The sequence below is a fragment of the Nanorana parkeri genome, unplaced genomic scaffold (genome assembly GCF_000935625.1).
Source record: "Nanorana parkeri isolate BGI_ZX_2015 unplaced genomic scaffold, ASM93562v1 scaffold44, whole genome shotgun sequence".
In the NCBI taxonomy this organism is placed as follows: Eukaryota; Metazoa; Chordata; class Amphibia; order Anura; family Dicroglossidae; genus Nanorana; species Nanorana parkeri.
In genome coordinates, this window is record NW_017306312.1 from 1,387,839 (window position 1) to 1,409,102 (window position 21,264).

The 21,264-nt window shown below is 41.8% G+C and overlaps 1 protein-coding gene across 1 annotated transcript in view; it reads left to right on the forward strand.

Moving 5' to 3' along the window:
- The first annotated feature begins 2,954 nt into the window (after positions 1 to 2,954).
- LOC108800300 (dynein heavy chain 11, axonemal-like) overlaps positions 2,955 to 21,264 on the forward strand; it is a 321,998-nt gene continuing 303,688 nt past the window's right edge. The window contains exons 1-8 of the mRNA XM_018572279.1: positions 2,955 to 2,986; positions 5,341 to 5,602; positions 7,949 to 8,092; positions 9,303 to 9,481; positions 12,144 to 12,333; positions 14,812 to 14,911; positions 16,586 to 16,797; positions 18,873 to 19,106. Coding sequence (XP_018427781.1) covers positions 2,955 to 2,986; positions 5,341 to 5,602; positions 7,949 to 8,092; positions 9,303 to 9,481; positions 12,144 to 12,333; positions 14,812 to 14,911; positions 16,586 to 16,797; positions 18,873 to 19,106 — 1,353 coding nt within the window. The remainder of the gene's footprint in view (positions 2,987 to 5,340; positions 5,603 to 7,948; positions 8,093 to 9,302; positions 9,482 to 12,143; positions 12,334 to 14,811; positions 14,912 to 16,585; positions 16,798 to 18,872; positions 19,107 to 21,264) is intronic.

The window sequence follows — 21,264 nt, forward strand, 5'->3', positions numbered from 1 at the left end:
CTGATATGGAAAAATAACTGACAGCTCAAGCGCTGTCAGCTGTCAAAACCAGATGTTAATACATTTGTTAGTGTTTGCATGATTAGGTGCCACCCAGGACATGCATTGAGGGAAGAATAGAAAACAGACAACACCTTAAACATGCATATGGGGATCATGGGAGTAACCAGCGGCGTATTTACACTTTGTGCTGCCCCAGGCAAGACAGCCCCCTGCCGCTCGTCCAGGTGTTAGTAAGCCGCCGGCTGCGCCCCCGCAGGTCGCCGTCCGGGTGCTCATAAGCCACCGGCCGCGTCCGCGCAAGTCGAGAAGGGCTCCGGTTCTTTCATCATCTCTGAACCGCGACGCTAGGCGTTTGCGTACGGCGGCACCAGCGGAGCAGCCGCCCCGACGGAGGGTGCCGCCCTAGGCAAACGCCTAGTTTGCCTCGCGGTAAATACGCCCCTGGTGGGAGGCTCAGTTTTTAGGATTTGTTCACACTTCTTTACTAGCATTATGCTAGCACTTAGCATGTTGCTCTGATCCCTGATAATTGTACTCCACATACATAAGTCTAAAAGTTTAGAGCTTAAGATGTATAATACTATGTGAAAAATCAGATTGTAGCTAGATATTGCTTTCTGTAGCTTCCAGGAGGCGAACACTGAACCCCTTCCCACCTGCAGGAGCCATCCTTTTTCATTATCGTAATGCCAGCTCATCTCACGTGGCTCCCGAACCAGCCTGCTAATCACTAATGTAAGCATAGTGCAAGTGCTTAGAGAGGGGGGAGCATTGTTAGTTGAGTTGCTGAAAGAGTCAGTTTACATGACGTCCGTGCTTCCACTCTACACATTAAAGATGAATTGCTCTACAGTGCCTGCAGCTACAGAGGTCAGTGATTAAGTGAAACAAATGGCAAACACACTCATCAATTCATAACTAGCTTTAACCTCTTGCCGTCCGCCCGTAGTAGAAAAACGGACGGACGGCACTGCAAGGTGCACATTGAAGGGCTTTAAACAGTACAAAGGTGAAAATTCCCCAACATACTCACCAGCCACCCAATTCACTCTTTGCTATATATGCTCCAGGATGGAGGCTCTCATAGAATAGAGTTAAGGTGCCCACACACCTTACGATAATCGTACGATAATCGCGGGAAATCCCGCGATCGTACGATTATCGTAAGGTGTGTGGGAGCCGTGCGACCTCTGCTACTGTAAGGTCGCACGACTTTTATCTTAGGAACATGTTCGAAAACCCGCCGAGAATCGTACGATTGTGTAGCATGTTCGTAAGATAAAAGCCGGACGGGCCGGTGTCCGCAAGCACACATTGCCCGTTCAGCATTGCGGTCATCGGACGCTCCGCCCCTCAGCGGGGCGGGCTTGCGATCATCGGAAGTACGATCTGCCTGTCCAAGATGAGGGTCATTTTTTTCACTGACAACCAATGTAAGGGGCATTCTTTCCAGTGACGATCAATGTAAGGGGCATTCTTTCCACTGCCCATCAATGTAAGAGGGGCCTTTTCATCACTGTCTCAAAGGGGGGCTTCTCTGTGGCCATTATTTGTATTTGTTTAATTTCATGATTATTATGGTAAATCATTTTCTCATAATAAGCAGAAGTTTAAGAAATGATCCACTCTGGGTGTCAAATACACCAGGTAGGCCACATTGCTTATACTTTTATTTATTATTATATTTACAACTTATAGATTATGTTAATGCACCCTGATCTGTAGATATAAACTACAATCAAATTTACAATGTTGAGAGCACCATTGCTGCAAGCATTCATTATTGAAAGAATGTAGGTTTCACTGAAGATGGATTTGACTCTAAAGGATAGCCTCTTCATGCTTAAGTCAATAATATTAAAAAGTCTTTTCTTTATTCTGTGTTAGAAGAGTACAGGTGAAACTCGAATAATTAGAATATCGTGCAAAAGTAATTGCAGTAAGTGCTGCAAAAGGGGCCCAAACCAAGTACTGAGTACATATGCATGCTTGTACTTTTCAGAGGTCCGATATTGTTCTATGTACAATCCTTGTTTTATTGATTGCATGTAATAATCTACTTTTTTGAGGTTGTGGATTTGGGGTTCTTGGGGTTTTCATGAGCTGTAAACAATAATCATCACAATTATGACAAATCACGGCTTGAACTATCTTGCTTTGCATGTAATGAGTCTATCTCATATATTAGTTTCACCTTTTAAGTTGCATTAGTGTAATAAATGAACTTTGCACGATATTCTAATTATTCGAGTTTCACCTGTATTGCCACCCCACCTCCCCAACTGTTACTGAACTAAAGGGGCTTTCATGTCAAAGCCAAGCAGAGGAACTCTAGTGATAGAGCCAGTGCTTTACCATGATTTGTTATATCTGCCTGGTACCCTTTAGCCCTGTATCGGAAAAAGAGAATGCTGCCTATGGTGAGATGGTTGCTCTTTTATTACAGAATAAAATAAGCAATGAAACTTGTATTTTTTCCCAGGATTCCTGTGCAGCATTATAGCTGCACAGTGTGAGGAACCATAATGGTTTGTATTTATCAGAAAATGCTGAGTATGCTTGTATATGTTGCATCATATCTGTTCTGTGTGGGCACAAATGTGAAAATATTCAATATGCAACTGTATTTTTTTTTTTTGTATCATACAAAAAAGTGCTTCTCCCCCTCCAATCATGTCTCACGGATGTCCATGCTTTCAGACAACTGAGAATTCCAAAGTTATCAGGTTTTTTTTTTTGCTGCCTTTTGTATCAGGGCCAGTGATAAGAGGGAAGGGCTGTGTCTCTGGGAAGATATTGGGTTACTAGAGCAGAGCTGCCGGTAGCATCTGAGAAGTAAGAATACAATTACCTCTGGATCTGAGCTGTGGCTGCTTCCTATATAATTCATTTATAGCTGAGCTGACAGCAACAGCAGGAGCAGTGAAGTCTGTCGTGGCTATAAGGAGACCATGTCCTTCAGGTTGTCTCATCTAAGGGAAAGGTAAGTAGAGTATTAAATAAAATGCTTAAATTGTAACTCCAGCTTTCTCACACATTTGCATCATTTACAGCATGCTGATGTTTAACGATTAATTTGTGAATTTTACATGTTGATTATCATAGCCTATGGAAATCATTTCATTCTATAAAGCTGCGGTCCTCACATGCCAATGAACAAAATCTGGACTTTTCCTTAGGGCATACAACTCGTTTAAACCCAGAGATACACAAGGATGTCACTTCATTGAACTATCTGTGCATCTGCTGTATTATGCATCTTCTATATACCTGAAGCCAGTCATGGGCTGCCTGATTAATGTCTTTTTATGAAGCCATCTAACATTATAAACATTTGCACTTTCCTAAAAGCAATATTTTTGGCAAAAGTTAAGCTTTTTATACATTTTATTTTATTTTACAATGTGGGTCACATGCTGACACATTTTGGCGACCTCTGCTTTGATAGTTTGTATGTGCATATACAACATGTTACATGTTTTCCACTTATTAAAGGAGAACTTCACTTTTGGTGACCTTGTGCTTTAAAGTCCAACTGAATCATCTAAATAGATTTTGGATGCTTCAAAACTAAAGTGTGCAAGTCTCAACATTTGTTTTATGTAGTAGGCAGCCGCAGCCTGAGTAGAAAAGTCTGTCCCCTGCCAGCACGCTGTAGAGAAGGACCTTGCTTTCTGTGCGGAAGCAGTGATCTCTCTGCAGAGGTTTGACACTTCTGCTTTTAGGTCAGAGCTAGAGCATGAGCTTTGCTGATTGCAGAGCTATGGGTCTAACCTAATAGGGGACGTGTGGAACCTCTGCATAGAGATCACTGCTTCCACACAGAGTGCAAGGGTCCTTCTTTGCAGTGTGCTGGCAGGGGACAGATTTCTATTCAGACAGTGGCTACAGGCTTTGCACACCTTGCATTTTGATGCACCTGGAATGTATTTAGCTTCTCTGAAATGAGAATTAATTTGGGCTTTAAAATGCTCCCCTTAGTTTCCCTTTTCCCATTAGTGTAGCCCACACAAAGTACTTCAGTCTTGCTCCAGAAATCTTTACTGTGAGGCCCTGCACTATGCCGCACAGACTTTGCACCAATGAAGACCCAGCTGGGCTCTGCCCCTAATGCACATACACACCATGGCCTTGCCCATTTCCATAGTAGGGTCATGGCTGTGGCTTCAATAAGTAAGTATTTTACTATGTGGGTTACATTGAGGGAGAAGGATTTAAAGACCAATTGTACTGAAAGTGAAATTGTTCTTACAATAAATAATTTGATGCTGTGTTTTCAAAACATGTCCCAGTAGGGCACTCCGGCCCTCCAGCTGGGGTGAAACTACAAATCCCATCATGCATCTTCCCCTTGAAGTCATGCCTGTGGCATGCAGAGTCTCAGAGTGCCTAAGGGGATTTGTAGTTGCACCACAGCTGGAGGGCTGGATTTTGCCTACCCCTGCAATAGGGCATACTTTGCAGATATCCTAACATGAACTAGGCTGGAGTAAATAGAAATGCAGTAATGCAGTATTACTACCCGTGTGGTTATTTACTAATTACAAACTATTGGTAGTATTCGAAAATGAATACAGAAGCATTTCTAAAAATATCAGTATGGGGACATGCTGTTCAACCTTAGGGTGACATCTTTCACCTGGTTGTATCTGTGTTCATGAACTTGCTGTAAGAAAACTAAAGTGAAGTTTAGGGAGATTACAACAGAAGAGGCAACTGCTATAAAAACAACAACAAAATAATGATGCTTGTCTCATGTTTGCTGAAGGTTACTCAAACGTTCCATAGCTCTAGTGGGACACTTTTCTGTGGACATCAGTTGAAAGGTTTGGTGGTATATATACAGCTTAGTAAGAAAACAAAACACTTTATACAAATTCAAACATTATCTCAATGGAAAAGCAATTGTACGGATGTACAGTATATTAGCCCAAGGCTGCTTTGCTGCAGGGCATGCAAACCTTGCATTCATAGAGGGACCATTACAGTATATATAGGTTGCATTAATAGATTCTATACAAAAAATAGGGTATCTCTGATCTAAAGAAGTAGTCATGTCACATGACAAGAAGACAATATGGCTACATAAAATGTTGTTTGCTGGATAAAAGTCTTTATTAGTATGATGTAGACAAGAATTTGGGGAGACATTCATGCAGAAATCCAGAAAAGTCTTTGGGATTTTCACAAACGTTTTTTACAGTCATGGATAATAGATGTTATTTAAAACAATTATTATGTTGCCCTGACAAGTTTACATGTTGAAAAGTTGGGGTTATGCTTTAAGGTGTCAAGTCATGATGCTCAGCGCTAAGTTTCATACAGACTCTCTTTTAGTCCAGGGAGCGACCCTGGCATAGACCTTGGCAGTGCCCTTCCTCCTGAATCACCTCTCAGCAGCGTGGTCGGTGATGAGCGCATAGACTACATCAAGGAGTTGGCCTTTAAGTCCCTCAAACTCAAAGCTGAGAAGTGGAACAGGTTCATTTCTTCAGAGGATAACCAGAGGCTGCTACTGACCTTCCTCGAGGTTGCAGAACAAAGGAAGCTGATCTTCTTTACAGGTCCTGGGGGCACCCTACATGCTGCAGATGAGCTGGTGAGTGTAATGTTTGCTCTGGTTTAAGCATACAGTCATTTAACTACACCTCACAGGCAGAAAAGAGACTGGTGGTTATGGTTCATGTATCAGAGAAATATAGTGTATGTCACGTGATCATGTGTTTTAAAGCATGTCTAAAATCCAAAAACAAAAATTTTATATATTGCAGCTTACCAGTTCTTAAATGTGGTGGCTGCATTTGTTTTCTTTTTAAGGCTTTTTGCTCTTTATTTTCACCTGGTGATCTGACCAGTAACACACTTCCTGTCATAGGGTGACTCCACTCTATGGAGAAGCAACGGAGCCACCCCTGCATTGTCACCCCAGCATTGTCACCCTTTGGAGAGAGTAGTGTTAGATGCTCTAGCAGATTTAGATGGACTTGACTAACAAATTAAATCTGAGTTCCAACGAACACTATTTTAGTAGTTACAGGAAGAGTCCTTTTTTCTTTTTAGGATAAATAAATAAAAGCTGACCATTGTAAGCACCCCTGTCAGTGTTAAATGGTTTGTCTCAACCCTCTATGTGCCACTTCTGCTGGACAACTTGGTCTGTTAAAAGAAGTTGAAAAATAACAGACTTACTGGCCAGATCATCAGAGGGAAAAAAGGAAAACAAGCCTAAAAACAAAAGCTAATGCAGCCACCAAATCTAAATAATTGATAAGCTGCAATATACTGTATTACATTTTCACCAGTTTTCCAGTAGTCAGCTTCCTAAGTAGATCAAGGCATTTCTAGCTTGGTGGCTAGGGGGCATTGAGTGAGATACACTACAAACCCTTCTTCTTTGGAGGCCTTTCAATGCATGTCTTCCTTTTTCTTTGTAAAGCTTCTGCTCAGTGTTCAGGAATGATGACTACACCAGGTGTACTTTACCTATGGCAGCTGCCTTTCAGTCAAACTCAGTTTGTTTGGTGCACAATTTTCTCTGGTCTTATGAACAATGGCCCTCTTAGTCCTCTATCCCAGCCCACAACAGGGCTCCAAGGGGATTGCATCAAGAGCCTGTCCAGAGAAATAATTGTCAGCTATCTATATATGTAAAATATCTTTTCAAATCTGGACTTTGGTATTAATGTGACCAGAGAGAGGAAATTCATCTTTGTGTGAGGTGTACTACAAGCTGGTGGGGGATGTTTGGTCCCTCTTGGTTGCCCCTACACCCACCAAAATGAGTTTCCATGATTACATCTGGGGTATCTGTTGGTGAGAGTTTTAATGCATGCTTGTAACAAGATCCTATGAGATATGACATGTCGTACCTTGCTAAAGACCAGCAGGAATAAATGGCACCGCCAGTGCGATTAGCGTTCGTGTGCGACTCCTTGACTGCACGGCAGGGGCTGACTGGCAACTTTTAGCCCAGGGGGCAAGTACAACCCAGAGGCCCATGGTGCAGCAACTTGGCCCCCCTCCCGCTCTGCCTCTTCCCCCGCCTTCTCCAATCAGTCACGACTCCCCACAGGGATTCCTCTCCTCCCCACTCCAATCCTCCAGTGCTGACTGGAGGAACGGACGGGGACGGAGCGGGTACAGCTGGATCTGCCTCTAGATAGGCAGAGCCAGCTGTCACTCACACAGCTGGGTGGATCTTGACAGCATTGTCGGGATCTGTCCTGGCTGCGGCGCTCTCAGTATACCGGGAGCTGTAGCTCACGATGTACTGAGCTTTGGGTCATGGGAGGACGCTAGTATATGTCCTCCCATGACCCTTAAAGGAGAACTATTGGGTTAAGGCTTTTCCCCATAGTTCTCCTTAGGGTAACGGGAGGACACAAACTAGCGTCCTACCTTTACCCTAAGCTCAGTATACCTAGCTACTGCTCGCGGTATACTGAAACGCCGCAGCTGAAGCGGATCCCAACAATTATACCGGGATCCGCCCAGCTGCGTAAATGACAGCTGGCTCTTCCTATCTAGAGGCAGAGCCAGCAAACTATGAGGTGAGTGAAAATCACTCACCTCATAGTTCTCCTTTCAGAGAACTATGGGGAAAAACACTTAGCCCATAGTTCTCTTTGATTCATGTACTTCCCTCTCCTTAAACACACTGCTTCTTCGAAAACATACATGGGCATGTGGGAGCGATGTTGGACAGGACAGAAGCATGTAACAAGTGGCTGCAGTCCTATCTAAAAGCAGCAAAAAGATTGCCAAATCTCACTGCAGTCTTTTATTTTCAGACTTTAAAATAAAAGTAACCCGCAGGCTTTCTGACTTTTGAATTTCTGCACAGTTGTCTCCTGAATAACGTTACTAACCACTGACTGAATGCATTTGAGGATTTCTTTATTCATTTGTCATTGATGTTCTTGCAAATTATGTTGCCCCCACACAGTTATCTGTGACGTGGAGAAGCAAGCTATTCTGTTTGCTAAAGAAAATGCCCAAGAAAATCTCACAAGTTGACTTTAAGCCTGATATTGTTATGTGTGAAGTCTCTCACTTAGTACTGGAGCAAGTGTCTGTGCTCATCACTGAGGTAAGCTTTGGTCTATAGCAAGCTGTAAGCCATTTCATAGTAGATGTTTATAGCTGGCTGCAATACAGATTTATGCAGTTCTGAATCAATGGTGTCAATGGGGGGGTATTTAGTGTTTTTAGTTAATTTCAATTAATGGGCTATTTATAAACAATTTGCAAGGCCCTTTACCCTGCAAATAACTTTGAAAGTTCATTTTATGCAAACAATGCCAAAAGCAAACATTCTTAATATATTTTCTTTACATGTACTGTAATATATACTCCATTAGATAGAGCTGAGGAGTGTAGAAAATAAGTATTTATTTCATTTGCTCCTTAGTACCATCTAGTGGCCATAATGCAGTACAACATCATGATACATTGGACCTGAAAAGAAAATATATTCAGGACGTTCCCTTTTGCAATTATTCACACAAAACGAACAGTCACAGATATAAGGTAAATGGTCCTGTAAATTGTTTATAAATGGACCCCTACTTTTTTATATACCGTATATATTTTTTTGTGTATTTGATTATTATAGATTTTTATTTCACTTTTATCCGCTGCCTGCTTTTCTCTTTCTGAGAAGAAAAATGCAAAAGAATGAGGCTCGGAAACAGGTCCAGGATAGTTAAAATGAGCATATCAAAGGTGTCATTCATAAAAGTTCCACCCAAAGTATAGCCTAACAGACCCCGTTCTTAGGGCCCAGTCACACCATATCTAGTGCGTTTCAGCGCAGTTCACGCCCGGAACGCACTGGATCTCATAGATCAAGCCGAGCAGCGTCCTGCTCATAGATCAAGCCCACAGTGTGATCGCCCGCACAGGAACACGAGGTACAGGAATGCCCTGCGTTCCAGTGCGGTGCGATCTGAAAAAATAGTGCATGCAGCATTCTTGTACCTCACATTCTGGTGTGGGCGATCGCACTGCGGGCGGTGGGTGGCATGTCTGCAATGCCATATGATGTGATTGGCACTGATACGCCCCCCTCCTGCCCCAGAACACTGCCCGGCTTTATCTATGCAATCCAGTGCACACTGGATATGGTGTGACTTGGCCCTCATGGTACTAGCGTCCCTAGATGGCACTGACATGGTTAGGAATTTTATAAATGAAGCCCCAAGTGTCCGTCCAGTGTTTTATAAAAACATGTTGCAATAACCTGCATACAATCTCCAAATATATTCCATACTGATTTCTAGCTGCATTGCCTTTACCAGGTGCTGCTTACAATTCTTTCAAATTCACTGATCTATAAGGATTGGCCAAAGGACTATTTACAAGACATACAAAACCATGTTGAGAAGCTGAAGAGTAAACTACTGAACTTGAACGGTCTCATCTCAGGAAGAACATTCTTAACGCTTCCTGCAGTTCCAGAAAATGGAGAGATACATATGTGAGTTTCCTAATTTTCAGTTCCTTCTATATGTGTCTACAATAGTCTGTGTTGCATTTTATTGCCCTATGTTCCAGGCCAGCATTGCGTTGCTGCCAAGTAATACTGGGGCACTATACCGAGGGCAGTATATCACATAACAAAGAAGATGTTTCTTGAGCAGCCTGCACCATGCTGTCATACTGCCCAACTTTTTGAGATGAGAAAGAGGGACACATTACAGCGCAATGTATTTAGACTATGGGCGCACCCCTTCCACACCCCCAGTTATGCAGACTATTCAGAATTTATATCCCAAAATACACCCCAAATATTTTTTCTTTTCACCTTTACTTTTCCTTTGGCTTTTTGAAATAGCAAACAAGAAGACGGGAAATGAAGGGAAATCTCCATGAAGAGGGGATATAATCCTCCCTTACTCCAAAACAAAAAAAAGTTTTGGCTTCAGCTCCAGTTTAGGAGATAACATAAAGGTTTTTCGTGCACTTTTGGTAGTTAAATAGAACCTTTTCATAGATATGTGTACATCAAACCAAAAAGAGGAACACATTAATTTTAGACAGTCTATGCTGCACCACAGCAAAATCTTTCTTTGCAGTATGCTACCATCTTTCCAGTGTTGGATTTGTAGAAGACTGCTAATACTATAAGTCAAGGGACATATGGTGTGGCCTCAGCCAGGCCATTTTAGCATCCCCTTACAGATTTCAGGGTTATCTCTGAATAAAAATAAATAAGTTCCGCTGATTGCTTTGTGGTAGTTACAACTGGTGAGTTGTAACTACCATGAAGCAATCAGCGGAACTTATTTATTTTTTATTTTATATAGATTTAGGCAGCAGCATAGTGAGTGCACAGTGACACTATGGACATACTTGGGAACTTTTAGAAATTGTAATTCCTGAAATGGTGGGTCGGGCAGTGGGTGGAGCTATGGTAAGTGTGTTCAAATTGTTCTAAAAAGTGGGAGTGGCTTAAACAATAGGTCCGAAGTCTACAGAATGGTGGATAAGTGGGATCCAGGTGCACTGTGGTGCACCAATGCAAGAGGGAAGGAGTTAATTAAACCTTTCCCCCTTGCATTGCTAGGTGGTCAGTGGTATTGTTCATTAACCCCTTCCTCCTTTGCATTGGTGGCACCGGCAGTAATAAAACATGGGCCTGCTGCCCAGGGAGGGTAATTACATGTGGAAACTCCAGCCGCCGGCAGAGAATTATGTCATTGGATGGGACTATAGTTCATCTGTTGGGCAGAGATCACGCTGCCTGACAGAGGAACTAGTGCGCCTGGCTCTGGCTACCTGTGTCATAGTGTCCTAGGCAGCACCCAGTACCCCGCTGTCAGTCTGCAAGGTCCCTCTCTCTACCGCCCTTTCCTTGTCCTGGCTCTGCCTCCTCCCTCTTAGTCCTCCACTTCCTCCCGCCTGTGAAACCAAAGCGCAGCATGCATAACTCATGCACACTGCCCTTTGTTTCTGTTTATATCTCTGGAATAAATGACATTCTGCAAATATAAAAATTTCGGTAATGACCCAGCAGCTGGATCAACATTTCTGGTATTGTCGGGTTATTTCCGGCAAGATATCACCCCTGACTATGGAAAGTGCACCAAAGGTGCAGCAAGCAGGATTGTGCAACACCGTACCAAAATGCAGAGGTCTGCATTTAGGCTATGCTGAAAAGTGAAAGCTGACACAAGGGGTAATCTATAGTCTTTAGTTTTTGGTTAAGGGGAAATGCCACCTTTAAGAAAAAAATAATAAAAACACACATCTTCATAAAAGAAAAAAATTTGTATTTATTGGTTTGCATAATAGCCAGTAAAGCATTGCAACTATGGTGTAAAAATATCGGTGTAATTAAAACACAGTCAGAAAGGTGAACTTAGCCTTTAAAGGGTTTCTAAAGCTAAACCTTTTTTTTAGTTTTGGATAGAATGGGTAAAATGCCTGTAACCCCTTGGAAAGGTTTTCTCTCTGTATTTGATGATTTGACGATTGTCACAGGGATAGAAAATAATAGGAAATATAAAATGTTACAGTTGTCAGCAGAACAGGAGATGAGGGGAAGTATTCCAGTGGGGACAGTATTAAAGAAATACCAGCACACCAATGGGTAGTGTGAGAACACTCTTGCTTCTCCTTTAATCACGTATAATGTCACATCTCCAAGCGCAATGTTTCGAGGCCGTGCAGTGTCCCCTTTATCAGGCTCCTTTATCTGCATAATAGGGGTATCCGGCAAGGTGTGCGGCAGTATCCCCATGGACATTTGGTATTCCAATGGGGGACACCCGTTTAGATGACAAGTCTACAAAATTTGAAAATGTGTAAATTTTTGAAATTTACACAGCAGGACATAGATTAGGGAAAAAAAAAAACTATCCAAAACATACAAAAACAAGTTTTGGATAAAGACACCCTTTCATTATTCCCCAGAACAGGAATGGATGAAAAAAATATGGCTGTTGCCCACACCAACCATCAACCAATACTTGATTGGTCAATAAAACAACATAAATTGGATGGGTTACCATAGCAACCTCTTTGGCTGGACTCAGTAAGGTGTGCACAGGGACCCAGCACATGATTATCTTTTTGCTTTGTTTGGTGGCTATAAATAAATGTGACCAGATTAAGTTCTCTTCTTATTCCCGTGTCAGCATGACCCGCAATGAAAGAATCACTCTACACTACATAGAGACAATGGTGATCCAATGGACTCATCAGATATCTGATATTCTAAACCGAGACTCTGCACAGAAGATCTTACAGGGTGAACATCCAGGCCCATCGCACGAGCTGGAATTTTGGACAATGCAGAAAGAAAACTTGCTTAGTGTTCGTTACCAGGTACAAACCAAACAGTGTGAAATAAAATAATCAACAATTGACATGTATGTTCCAGGTTTCCTGTGTCCAGCAGTATGCTTTTATGCAGAATATTGGAGACGTTGTTTTTAATTGAGGACCTAGTTGCATAGTTACATAGTTAGTCAGGTTGAGAAAAGACACAAGTCCATCGAGTCCAACCTATAGAGATATGAAAAACCCCCAAAACAGAACGCTATGCGCATAATTACACACCTGATCCCATAAGGCAATCGGATATTCCCTGGATCAACAATCTCTGATGCTTAATATACCTATAAGAACTCAATCTCTAGTAATATTCTGTGCATTTAGGAATACATCCATATTTTTCTTTTAAAACAATTAACTGAGCTTGCTAGAACAAGTTCCTGGGGGAGTCTATTCCTCATTTTCACAGCTCTAACTATGAAGAATCCTTTTCATATGCAAAGGTTAAACCTCTTTTCCTCCAGACGCAAAGAGTGCCCCCTTGTCCTTTGAAGTGACCTTAAAGTGAAAGATTTGGCACCATGCTCACTATATGGACCATTTATATATGTATACATGGTGATCATGCCCCCCCTTAATCGCCTCTTCCCCAGAGAGAACAAATTCAGGTCAGGTAATCTTTCATCATAGCTGATCTTCTCCATGCCTCTTATGAGTTTAGTTGCCTTTTGCTGCACTTTCTCCAGTTCCTGTAATCTTTTATCACACAGGCTGCTAACTATACCCAATGCCTGTGGACATGCATTTCTTTAAGGCAGCATATTAAAAATAATGGGTTGCTAACACATCAAAACGTCCCGATCATTGGACATGTTACAACATTTTCAATGCTACATACTGCAATGCATATACATGTTATATGCGCGTTATAAGCATTGCAGTGTGGCACCCTAACACACTAAGGCCCCATTTACACTGCATTCGGGGACTTACTCTTGCAGTGCTGGGGGGAGGGGGTAGCCCCACTGCATGTGTACGTTTTTAAAATTCCCGGAGTTCTTCTTTAATAAAAAGTATTTTTTATTTATCTGGTTTGCACTTTGCTGATTCTCTATAGCCATAAACAAAGGAGCCAGTGTGTATCCCCTGTATCGGTACCATTCCTATAAATAGATTTACAAGCTTTCAGATATCATGTTTCATTGGCTAAGCACACTGAATAATTAAAGGTTGTTATGTGATTGGTCGTTCTTTATTGCTCTTTGTTTTCACAACATGGGATTGTACAGCCCATTAACACCCATCATACCCTAACAACATACCTAAATAATAAATTAAATACACAACAAAAAACTAAAAGCCACGGCCCTTTTATTGGGTTTAAATATATGTAAACTTGGGATGCACCGATAACGATGTTTCGGTATCGAGTTTGAGTAGTGATTTTTTTTCCGGTATTCGACGATACCAAATAGTGATCTTGGAAGTCCCATTAAGGCGGTGTGTAATGATTAGCCGGGAAGCCGGCTCTATGCTCCCTCATCACCAGGTGACGAGGAAACATGAAGCCAGCTTTCTGGCCAATCAGGAAGCCAGGCGGTGAGTCATTACACGCCACCTGGCTTCCTGATTGGCTAGGAAGCCGGCTCCGTGCTCCCTTGTCACCAATAGACTTTAACCTTTTTACCAAACAGATCTATTTCTTGTTAACCATTTCACAGACCACCATGCTTGGTCTTCAAGACTCAAGCAGCAATAACTTCCACCAACTGGATTACTGTTTACCAACCACTGTCCACCCACAAATGGGCGATCTTACCCCATGAAGATTGACCACGACAAGGGAAAGTGGAGCAAAAGAGAGCATGAGCATGTCAAAATCCAGAGATGAATCCCTTTGCCAGTCCTGAGGTAGCTGCTGACACCGACTGACCATACAAGTGAAAGGTTACACTCATTGGCCAGATGTTTTTCCGCCAAAAGATCTGTCACCAATCCAATGCACAGCTGATTGAAAATCTGCCCAGTAACTGAGGTAAATAATCCTAGCAAAAGCAGACAGCTTGTCAACTGAAAGACAAATCCGAAAGGACCTGGAAAGCAGCCCCAGAAAGACATGTACGCCAACCAATTGAATGTCTTCCAACAGTCACTTTTAAGGCATGTCAACTGTCAAGGTTGCCAGTTTCCATTTTTCAGCTCTCAGTCAAACTTTCAAGCCCTCAAATGGCTGGTGTCATAGCTGATCACATGTGCAGCACCCTGGCAACTGCAATTCAAAGAGAGGTTAAGATGGCGCCTTCCTTGGCTGTAAGGGATAGCAGGTTGTAGTTCTGCTTTAACTGCCATCACAGCTTTCAATTAAGAAAATAATTCATTTTTACAATCACATGGGTGAGATAGGTGGCAATCTCATGGGGTCACTCTAATTTCTTTTCATGTCCCTAACAGACCCTGTTATCTTATTGATCTACGAAAGGAGAGATACGTTCCGATACTGAACATATTTTATTTATCTTCATTCTATAGTTGCAGACTGAAGAATTCCAAAAAGTGATTGATAAACTGCAGGAGAAGAGGAGCAGCTATTACACGGGTTTCAAGGAGCTAATCAATAGTGTGGATGAAGGTAGCACAATGATTGTAACCACCATATTCATACCATACATGAAAGAAAAACTGCTCTCTAGCTTCTGATGGCTGAGGACTTTAAGGGCCCCTCTACACTTGTGCATGCAGTAAACCAGGGGTAGGCAAATTCAGACCCTCCAGCTGTGGTGAAGCTACAATTCCTATCATACATTGGCCTTGGGGGGTCATGTCTGTGGCTGTCAGTGCCTAATGGGGTTTGTAGTTGCACCACAGATGGAGGGCCGGAGTTTGCCTCCCCCTGCATTAAAAATCGTTTTGTTTTTTTTCTGAAATGACATGGTTTGTCACACATGGTCAGTTTATACAATCATTTCCTAGAAGCTTTCTTTCATTTTTCTTTGTATCGTAAACTAACTATACCAGCCAGTATTTAGTGACTACAGCTAGGGTGCCCCGTGGCTCAGTGGGTAGCACTCCTGCCTTTGAGCACTAGGGTCCTCAGTTTGAACCCCAACCAGGACACTACCTCCATGGAGTTTGCATGTTCTCTTTGTGCAGGTTTCCTTCCAGGCCCCAAAGATATGCTCATAGGTTAATTGTCTCTTGCCTCCATTGACCTGATTATACATGCATGTCAGGTAGGAACATGTGATTTAGGCTCCTTGAGGGTAGTGACTAATATAAACTGTTGGTGCTATATCAGTACCTATAACAAATAGGGACTGATAGAAAAAAATGATGTTCATAAAATGTTTTTTTCCAATCATAAAGTATAAAAACATAATGCACAAAAATCATAGTAATGATATGTATTACAGCACATACAGTATGTTTATAGGGTTTATAAGGTACATGTCTCATGGTGAGACATCTGAAAACTCCTGGCTCTATGTTCATGTATTTTCTCAAGTAGGCTTGCAGAGCATTGATGGATCAGGTGTGATGTTTACTACGTGGATATGCATTGTGGGTCTAATAGAAATAAATGCAATGCAATGTCAAACTGGTCTTTGCGGCCTGCCCCTTTTCATCGCTAAGGGAATAACACCTCTTCAGTTCATAACTTTAGGAATGTCCCTATATGGTAAAGATTGTCCACATAATTGTATTCAAGAGAACCAATCATGCATCACTACCACAGCATCCTGGAACAATGTAGAACTAAGCAATGACCATTGACTCTTACAGAGTTCCAACCTTCTTAAAAACCATCAGGAAAATACAATTTAACTCACTTAGGTGCAAGGGTTCTATAAAAGTAGAGGAAGAAGACGATCACCCAATCAGATAGATTTTATGGTCAAAATATAAGCTGGAATCTGATTGATTATCACCTATAATTTGACCTTATTATCAGGTCATTATTCATCATGAGTTGACTCACCCACTAGTTTGCGTTAACCCTGATGGACTATAGGGGAATGTCTGTGCTTGAGCTCCCATGTCTAGTCATCTGCCACAGCCTCTACAATAGCATCCCACTCAACTTGTTGCAAAGTGCTGCTGCAACACAAAAAATGAGGCTTAAAGATGGTGGGGGTGCTGGGGGCTGCAGTAGATACATTTCATCACTAAGAGTCACCAAGACATAAAGAAAGCTAGAGGACAATTTAGTTTGGGAGCTTCTGCTAAAAAGACCCAAAATATCAGCTTTGCATGAATTAATAATTCAAGAACTGCAATCTCTGACTGGACATTTGTTTTCTTGCAGCTATTATAGAAGCCCAAGAGATTGAACTGTATCTTAAACCTTTAAAGTTTTACATTGCCCATCTGGAGGAATCAAACTTTCCAGACATAGAGTATTTCTTCTTGCCGCTATTCCATACTATATTACTAATATGGACCAATTCCCTCAATTACTGCACCCCTCAACGCATCATTGTACTCTTGCAAGAGTTCTGCAATCTTCTCATTGACCGGGTAAGAACACTTTGCTCATAATGATTCAGCTGGGAATATTGGGCCTGCTTTTTAAACAGTTGGACATTTGTAATATTCTGAATCTCTATGATGGAGTTGTTATAACAGTGTAGTCTTATCTTTCAGTGAAAGTTGATCTTCCAGTATTCCTATAACAGTGTAGTCTTTATTTCTCAGAGATGGTTGATCTTCCAGTCTCCTCTCTTTGTTTAAAAGACGTATCCCCAGGCCAGAAGTGTTAGATGGAACAGACTACCTACTTTCTGCCACAATAGGAAGCTAATTACAGAGTCTGTCTGGATGCTGTGGATAAGGGCATTGGGAATAGGATGGCATAAGCAATATATCACTGAGCAGTGATACGCTGACCAAATACTATGAACTACACCATACCAAGACATCTTTACACGTGTGTGGGATCTCTATTTTTAATAAAATATCAGAAACAGGTTTTAAATAGGTTTCTTTGTTGTCTAGCATGGCACAGTTTCATATAAAGGTAATTACACCTCAATTTGTGCGCCTCCCTATTTGGTTATAAACTGTTTAATTGCTTGTCATGTTCTCTTTTTGATATGCTTCTTAGAAACACTCCACATCAAAGTGCAACTAAAGCCCAAACTTTTCTTTCAATTGTTGGGTATAGTGGAGAGGGATTAGAACCCATAGGGTTCTTATTGCTGTCTGGGTCCCCGTTAGAAAGATTCACTCTCTGATTGTCCTGGTGACTGTTATCACTAAAAACAAAAGAAAATAGCAAATTTTGGGTTGTCATCAAAACAGGAATGAATAGAAAATATTCCAATGGGGACACTAATTCTGGGGACACTGCTGGCCTCCAAGGATTTCCCTCTCTTTGGAGGGATTTCCCCACACTTCCTTTTGTGGCTATTGGACAGGAAGTGACGGGTGCGCATGTGCGAGTCGCGTGGTCGGGTGCGCATCCCCAGAAGCTCGCGCGTAGCCCTCCTGCGCCATTAGGCATCAGGTGTGAGCCTTGCTAGGGGAGGTTCCCAGTACACACCTTCCATCTCTCTCGTCTGCCATTGGTTCCCCGCGAGGGAAGCCTCCTGGTTGCCTCGGTGACCGGGGGGTGGTCTTACCTCCCCTGGCTATAAAAACCTGGCCTGAGCTCTGGCTTATTGCTGAGTTATTCCACCTCATGGTGTGACATATGAAGCTCCCCTCCTATGTGCCTTGCTGCCAGTTCCCTGAACCCTCTGCTGACCTCCCGTGTACCGACCTTGGACCGCCTATCGCCTATGACCCTTTGCTACCTGCCTCGACCTCCGATTGCCCTCGACTACCTCTTTGGATTGCCCCTTGTTACCTTGCCTTCAGGCTGCTTCCTGCCAGCGGGTTCCCTCCGTGCTGCTTGCCCGCAGACGCACCTGATACTAAGAGTGGTTATAACTCTCGCTTACACAATCCAAATACTAAAAAAAAAAGTAACTAATGCGTTTCTAGCTGTCATTTTTCTAGTGCCGACTTCTATTTCCTTGCTATCGGCAACAAAAATGCTTTGCGTCTTTCTTTATTTCTCTATTTAACAAAAAAGATAAAGCAGATGAGAAGTGCTAAAAACTTTCAGAATTATTATTATTATATTATGGTTTGATTATAAATCATCTCCCTGCCAATTAGATATAGAATGTGTACATGCTGCTGATCAATTTTAATATGTGAAAATGGTTGCACGTAATAGATGTGTAGGATTTGTCATACCTGATGAAGGGACCCTGAGTGGCCCCGAAACGTTGCTTTATGACGAGATGTGTGTACATCAATAAAATGACCACTTGTTGAAGATTTTACTTTGGTGCGCTGGTAATATACTTTACTACTTAGATGTGTAGGATGGTCACAGCTTACTCTCCAGAATTACAGACACTGGGAGCACAAAACATCCTTGATGGGTGAGAGTTCTCAACTTTTATGTTAGATAAGTGCCTGAACATGTCCCCCCCAGATGGCTCTCATTATTTTATTCTTATTTACTAAAGTTGTTCTTCAATGATAATATGTGTTTTTGTATTGTATGTGAACTTTAAATATTTATGGAACTGTTTCCAAAGTCTGAGAACTTCCTAATTTCTGAAGAAATCTTTAAAATGGAGCTGGAGGAAGGTTTAGAAAGAGTCCAGATGGTTGTTCAGATGTTTCGATGTTTCAAGAAAACATATTTGCTATATGTGGAGAAAGTGGACCTCACCGCTAAAAATTCTACAAGAATTCAAATCTGGGACTTTCCTTCGAGCCTTGTTTTCTTCCGATTTGACAGTGTGCTAGAAAGGCTTCTGTATGTACAGGTAAGATATGAAATATATATTGTATGGTACAAGATATTTGAGGGTTAGCTTGAGAAAACATGCAGGAACAAGGCATTGCAAGGCAAGAGTATAACTTTAGCCCTAGCAAACCATGCAACTGCTATGGGGCTCAGAAGCATAGGGAACATGAATAAGTAAAAAAAACAATTTTTGCATGTAGTAATCAAGTTTGTTAATAGGTTTGTATAAAATGAAAGTATATAATGTATAGTTTGGGAACTTCTTTACTGCTTCTATTAAAGCAATACATATTCTGTATCACTTGAAGAAGTCTTTGAGACGGTCATTAGATAGGCAGGGGGAATCTTAATGATTTTGCCTAAGGGCCCAATTATACATAGTCAAAGACATGTTGCTAGGTTAACGGGGATAATCTATAACCACATATCCTCACTGTGGCTCCAGTAAATGCTGGGCAAGGATATTTTTTTTAACATTAACCTCTATGTGGCAGTATACGAACAGACCGCACTATCCAGAGAATTCCAATACTGCAGACTTTATTGAAATTCATAGCAAATCCAGTGTAACAGTGAATAAAAGTGTATAAAGCAACAGATGCCAGCACTGCACACCCCCAACCAACTACAACCTCTCACATGTTTCACCCGCAGGCTTATTCATAGAGGTGGTTACATTTTTTGTGGTTACTGTGAGCTTGAATCATATGCTGACCTCTTACGATCCTCAGGGACATCAGCCCACCAGAACTCTCTTCTTCCAACTAATGCAGCTGTTACAAAGCCAAATGATGGTGTTGTAATTTACCAGTTCCTCAAATATAGAATAAAACAATAACCGGGAAGACCAGCTGCACAAGTCATCTTCTTTGTCAGTGTCGGGGGTGGGGGGGGGCTATTTCTGGAAAATCTGACAATTGGAGTCATTAGGAGCTAGTAAATGATTTAACGCATTGGTGCCCACTCGAAAGGAAAATACCAGTTTTGCCTGGCCTAACCTTGAAGTACTCCAGGTTGTCTATGTGTCATTAATCAAGGATATCTTAAATTCTAATTAAAATACAATTAATCCAACACAATGAAGCGCATTTTCTTATAATGGATTTTAGTTCAATCTTGATATGTGTTGTTGAAATAAAGTGGACCTTGCACAACAAAATACCTAAACCCTATTCAATAACCCTCCCCATTGTTTAAAATTAAAGTTAAAAGAGTAAAGAGTACTTAGTATACACCCTGCTTCCATTCCATTCACCTAAGCACCAGTGAGATCACAGGACCGTCCTGCAATCTAATGGGAAACCAGTGGAACCCCAATCTCACAAGAATGCATTATATCGCTATAATATTTTGCTAATGTTCCCTTACTTTCAAATAAGAAGGATATTAGCTAAACGTCATGTAGCCCCTACCACCTCTAGTGGAGTGGATACTAGAAATTTAGTGATTGCCAGAGCTGTAGTCAGCTTGGCTGAACTATAGTTGGCATTTATTTGGTTACTTCCAGGTGTTCTGATTGTGCCTACCTGGGTGGAGTGTGACTCTGCTGCAGTGTGGGGCAACCAAAGGGAGGACATTATGAGTGTGTGGGGCTTACCTGCCAATCCTTGATGGTTTCATGGCCAGAGGTGCATGCTGGGGGAAGTGCTTATATACTCATACACATATATTGCCATGTGTTCAGTACAGTTCTGGGATAGCCCAGAGTCCAGTCAGGGTTGCGTGGAGGAGGACGGTTAATGCTAGTGGGGCAGCTGGTTACCAAACACCCCCTAGACAGGCTATGGATGACCCGAGTATTCCAGCGGCTTCTTCGGGGGATGAGCGCTACATTCACTTTGTGGTTTTATATGGTCCCGGACCCCCCCTTCCCCCTTAGATCTCTGATAACTTAGCCATTATGCCTAAAAGTGAATGTAGTAGGAACAACCAATCAGCATCTTTCTTTCACTATTTAATTTGACCTAAATGAATGAATATATAAAGCTGATTACTGAGAAAGACACAACTCTTCTTTTACATAATATCTGACACGCGGCTCGATTTTACAGTAATCCATAACTATAATGATGAGTATTGAATTACAGCATAATGTTAGCAGAATATTAGAAATATCAGGGACAAATTGTTAGTGTTTTTGCAGTCAGTTATACGTCTAATAATGTATTCAGTGAATC